Source organism: Solanum stenotomum, chromosome 3 (genome assembly GCF_019186545.1).
Source record: "Solanum stenotomum isolate F172 chromosome 3, ASM1918654v1, whole genome shotgun sequence".
Taxonomy (NCBI): domain Eukaryota; kingdom Viridiplantae; phylum Streptophyta; class Magnoliopsida; order Solanales; family Solanaceae; genus Solanum; species Solanum stenotomum.
Window position 1 is genome coordinate 61,991,509 of NC_064284.1, and position 5,000 is coordinate 61,996,508.

At 35.7% G+C, this 5,000-nt stretch overlaps 1 protein-coding gene across 1 annotated transcript; it reads left to right on the forward strand.

The window, feature by feature from the left end:
• Window positions 1-280: 280 nt before the first annotated feature.
• LOC125860775 (proteasome subunit beta type-1-like) lies at window positions 281-4,415 on the forward strand. The gene is made up of 7 exons (XM_049540792.1): window positions 281-454; window positions 557-664; window positions 2,212-2,293; window positions 3,105-3,234; window positions 3,455-3,597; window positions 3,732-3,818; window positions 4,122-4,415. The coding sequence occupies exons 1-7, from the start codon at window positions 408-410 to the stop codon at window positions 4,194-4,196; spliced, it is 672 nt and encodes a 223-aa protein (XP_049396749.1). The 5' UTR covers window positions 281-407; the 3' UTR covers window positions 4,197-4,415.
• Window positions 4,416-5,000: the final 585 nt, after the last annotated feature.

The following is a 5,000-nucleotide window of genomic DNA, read 5'->3' on the forward strand; positions in this document are numbered from 1 at the left end:
TCTAACTTTTACGTAAAAGGCAGAATTTGTGATCAATTGAGTAAGTTCATTATCTTGAAATATCTTGTGTCCACAATTTACACTCGATAGACAACAAAAACTTTATGTTCCGAATTTTCTAATTCAAAGATTTTTTTTTTCTTTAAATATTTAATAGGACTAAAAATTCAAGACCGCCCCGCCTATAAAGGTCATTCGTGAACTTAACCCGACCTTTTTAGACAAGACACAAAACAATTGGGCTTCACCTGGAGAGTCAGTTAGAAGGCTACCCGAGCCCATTTACCGTACCCGAATTCAGTTGTCTTGCTGAAGAGGTCATCTTCATCAATTTACCCCTCTTTTTTCCATTACAATTTCAATTTTCTTCTGCAAAACCCTAGCTATCTCTCTCATAGCAGATCAGGATGACGAAGCAGCAAGCTAACTGGTCTCCTTACGACAACAATGGAGGGTAATTCTTTATGCAGATTGTTATTTTTCTTTTTTGGCTTCCTTTTTTATCTATGTTGAATGTGATCTCGATGGTGATATCTGATCTGTATACTGTTTGCAGAACATGTGTTGCGATTGCAGGTGCTGATTACTGTGTAATTGCTGCTGATACTAGGATGTCCACTGGTTACAACATTCTAACTCGTGATTACTCCAAGATCATTAAATTGTATGTCCTTTTTTTCTTCTCTAATTCACCTTGTAGTTCTTTAATTACCTGGATTTTATCTAAGTGTAGTGTTCTAGAGTAGGATAATTAAACCTTTTTGAAAGAAAAAAAATGTGAATGTGGTGGCCGGACCAGCTTGTGCGCAGCTTGACTAATTATATGTGATACCTCTGCTACCTCCCACCAGGATAGGTACAAGACGACCCAATCAGTGACGGAGTGAAATTTTCCTTCTTAAGTGGGTTCAAAATATGATGTAAACACACTAAGAAGTCAATGGGATTCAACATGTAATATATATACATAGAAAATGATATCAGCCTCTAGGGGTAACTGCCCATCAAAACTTGGACAAGTAGGAAGAAATTACAACATGAGATATCATACTTATTAAGATAAACTTACATAGAATTTTATTTTAAACTATATATACATAAAACATAATTTTGTCCTTGAATATACAATGTAATTTTTCACTGGATGAACCTCTTTGCACCCACGTGACTCTGCCGTTGCTGGTAACTAACTGGCCATCAAGGCTTGGACAGATAGGAAGTAATCACCCGTGTCCATTGAGATTTGAACCAGAGACATCATACTTATTAAGCTAATCTTACATAGAAATTTATATAAAGGTTAAGAGGATGTCGAAACATTTGTATCTGACAAAACTGATTTTTGAAAAAAATTAACTCTGTTTAATGATTCCCTAGATTTGAGTAGTCTAGCCTCATTTCCAGTGTAAAGTATGTAGCTGTTTTATAGAGTCCGTTTCTCAGGTTTGTTCCCTGTCCTTGTTAGTATTACTCCAAGATCATTAAATTGTATGTTCCCTTCTTCTCTGTTTTACCTTGGGGTTCTTTCGCTCTTTGGATTGTTCTCTTTTCTCTTTTTTCTTTATCCCATATATTAAGTTAACTCGTGTTAATTGTAGTGCTCTGAAGTAGGATAATCATACTTATTAAGATAATCTTACGTAGAATTTAATATAAAGCTTAAGAGGAAGTCATTTCCCTTGTACCTGAAGGAACTGATCTTTGAAAAATTAACTCTGCTTAACGATTGCCTATATTTTAGGAGTCTACTTCCATTTCCTGTGTAAAGTATTTAGCTCTTTCCTGAAAGACCTGATCTTTAAACTTTTTTCCTGTTCATGTTAGAAGTCCTGACTTGTGTCCATGCTCAGAAAAGGGGATCCTGTGGATTCAAATACCGCTGCTCCCACTATTGTGACTTTAGATGTGAACATAGAAAGCATATGTCTTTCATAAACTATGAACTATTGAAAAGCAAGGGTAACACATCCACTGCCAGAAGGTTGAATCATCATCTCAATTGGTTGCATTCAATATGATTAGCAATTGTATACCCCTACTCTGTACTGTTACATTAATAGTTGAAGTGGACAAGCACACATCTCTGAAAGCCAAAAAAAATTCTTTCATCTCATTACATCATGCTTCTTGGTGCCTTCCATTTTGTTTTAGCGTAATTTCTTATTTAATGAAGCATCCTACTTTTATTAATGATTTTATCTGAATGTGCAGAGCTGACAAGTGCGTGCTGGCCTCCTCAGGATTTCAAGCTGATGTGAGAGCTTTGCAAAAAGTTTTGGCAGCAAGGCACCTGGTAAGATGCTGAAAATTCTGTTAACTGTTGCTTCTGCTGATACTTTGTAATCTTAGGTGCATTGGTGCAATGTATTATTCTTTTTATTGTCGATGTTGCTTTATGTTCTGCAAAAACTGAAATAGCAGACACTGTCTAGTAAGTTTTGAAGTTTTTGATTGTACTTCCAGACCTATAATTTGAAGTTTGCATAAGTACTCAGGTTACTAAATTGGCAATGAACTTAAGTTTTGGAACATGTGAGTGGAACAGAGGGAGGATAAAGGTGCAATAACATGGTTGTGTGTAGCAATGAGGGGCAGGGAGAGGGACACTGACAGGGGGAAGACCAGGGGAAGCAACAGGAAAGATTGGATTTTCGGCTTATGTTTTATGTTGTTTTTAAGTGAAGTTTACGTCGCTTAAAGGAAAGGACACGCAGTATCTAATGTTTTCATTCATCCTGATGACTCTTTCTTGATTTTCCTTTTTTGATAGAGATGTTTCTCGTCTTTCCTAAATCACAGTCATCTATGAGTCACATTTGTAGTAGTTCAATTCTATATGATAAGTTCTTTTTCAACTCTTCTTTTAATGATTATGCCTATTAGACGCCCGCCATTCTATTGTAAAGGAGTATTTTTGTGCGTTCTCTCTTTCTTTATTGGTAAAAGAAATATCATGTGTTTTCTCTGTTTGTGGCTTTAATACGGAAATGGACATTTAATATTATTATGTGTGTTACATTTCAAAATTGTCTGCTGTTTAGACATTCACACTTCAAGAATATGATGTTGGAAGTGATATTCTGCTTTTTATTCTTTGAAAATAGACCTATCAGCACCAGCACAATAAGCAGATGAGCTGCCCAGCTATGGGACAGCTACTTTCAAACACCCTATACTACAAACGTTTCTTTCCCTACTATGCGTTCAATGTTCTAGGTGGCCTTGATAGTGAAGGTAACAAATTATGGGAGGATGCTGTCTCAAGGTTTTATTTGTATACATCTTTATGTTGTTCGGACTTTCCAAAAATGTTGCCGCACCCTTGTTGGATCTTCCAAAAATGTGTTACTTTTTGAGGATCGGATAAGCACCCGTCAACATTTTTGAAGGTCCGAGCAACACTATACATGGCTGAAAAGAAACTTATTGTTATTTTATTCTTAAATTCTCATAGGAAAGGGTTGTGTTTTTACATATGATGCTGTTGGATCCTACGAGAGAGTTGGGTATAGTTCTCAAGGTTCAGGCGCAACTTTGATCATGCCTTTCCTGGACAACCAATTAAAGTCTCCAAGCCCTCTCTTGCTGCCTGCCAAGGTCTGGTTCATACTTCACTTTTGCCAAATTTTCTTTCAAGTATATGAAGTAGCTAGTGCTGTCAACTTCACCTAAGAATTGTGAGAAAAGGAAAATGTGATTTCCTGCTAACAAAGTTCCCATGACCTGCACAGGATGCTGTAACTCCACTTTCTGAATCAGAAGCCATTGACTTAGTGAAGACATGTTTTGCTTCAGCAACAGAAAGGGATATATATACTGTAAGTGATTTATGTGCTATGGTATCTATGCAATGACACAATAATATTTAAGAACTATTATCTTCGGAAACTTTTAGGTTATTAAGTGTGACTGTGTTTTGCAATAATCATGACTCGGAAATGACATCTTACGAGTACTCTCTTAATTGTGAGCCAAAGTTTCTGAGTCTTTACTTTCCTATTGATCTGGTACTCAATGGATGATCAAATTGTATAAGTGTGGCAGGGAGAAGTTTTGTTTGAGAAGGTTATGAAGCTTTTATCGTCATCCTGTTTCTGAACAAGTTGCTTTCATATATGCAGGGTGACAAGCTGGAAATGCTCATATTAAACGCTGATGGTGTTCGTAGGGAAGAAATGGATCTCAGGAGAGACTGATTTCTGTTTTGCATCGGATTCATGTGATTTATGTTTGAGTTGGTTCAGAAGACTTGAGTCATCGATACATATGGACAACAAAATCCCAGGAAGACCCTTTCCATGGCTGTATGCACATCAGTTGTTAATTTGTTGATCATCTGTGTATGTACTGTACTGTAAACTGCAGTTCCTGGAAATGCTATACTGGATTATAAAAGAACTTATTGTTTGAACTTATTTAGTTTGAAAACCTTACTCTTTAGATCGATTTACTAATTGAACTAGATTTACCAACCTCTTTCACCCTAAGCGAATTTCCCCGTTCACGAATTTTAAGGAAGGAATTTGTATACTTCAGATAGATTCTGAATGTGGTCAACTAATATGTTAACTTACTGAGAGCTTCTGCCATTTTTACTCCTTTGATGGCAAGAATCCGCAATCTCAGGATTGGAGGTGAAAGGTGTTTACCCTTTAAGCAACCCCTCGTGTTGATTATGATATCTTAAGGATTGAATTTTGCTGCTTTCTCTTTGTAGAAAGATAAAAAATTTTAGGGTCAATTACATTAAACATTCTTGTAAGATGATTTGATTTTTGAAAGGGATTTCTCTTTTTCTCACCTACCATAGCAAAAAGAAGACCCAATGGAAAGCCACTTTTTATTTTTTATTTTTAAAATAAGTTTAAATTTTTCTATGGTAAGAGAAATAAATCTATAATCAGATCATTTAAAAAAATACTGATATTATATTTTCTTAAAATACGAACTTGTAATCTCGAAAACAAGACAATTTACTTGTTACAATAACTAAAAAAAAT

What these genes read in the sequence shown, in the direction of transcription:
- LOC125860775 (XM_049540792.1), top strand. Translation starts at nt 408, where the DNA reads ATGACGAAGCAGCAAGCTAACTGGTCTCCTTACGACAACAATGGAGG. An exon ending in CCTTACGACAACAATGGAGG is followed by an intron (nt 455 to 556) that starts GTAATTCTTTAT and finishes TACTGTTTGCAG; the next exon opens with AACATGTGTTGCGATTGCAG. An exon ending in AGGTGGCCTTGATAGTGAAG is followed by an intron (nt 3,235 to 3,454) that starts GTAACAAATTAT and finishes AAATTCTCATAG; the next exon opens with GAAAGGGTTGTGTTTTTACA.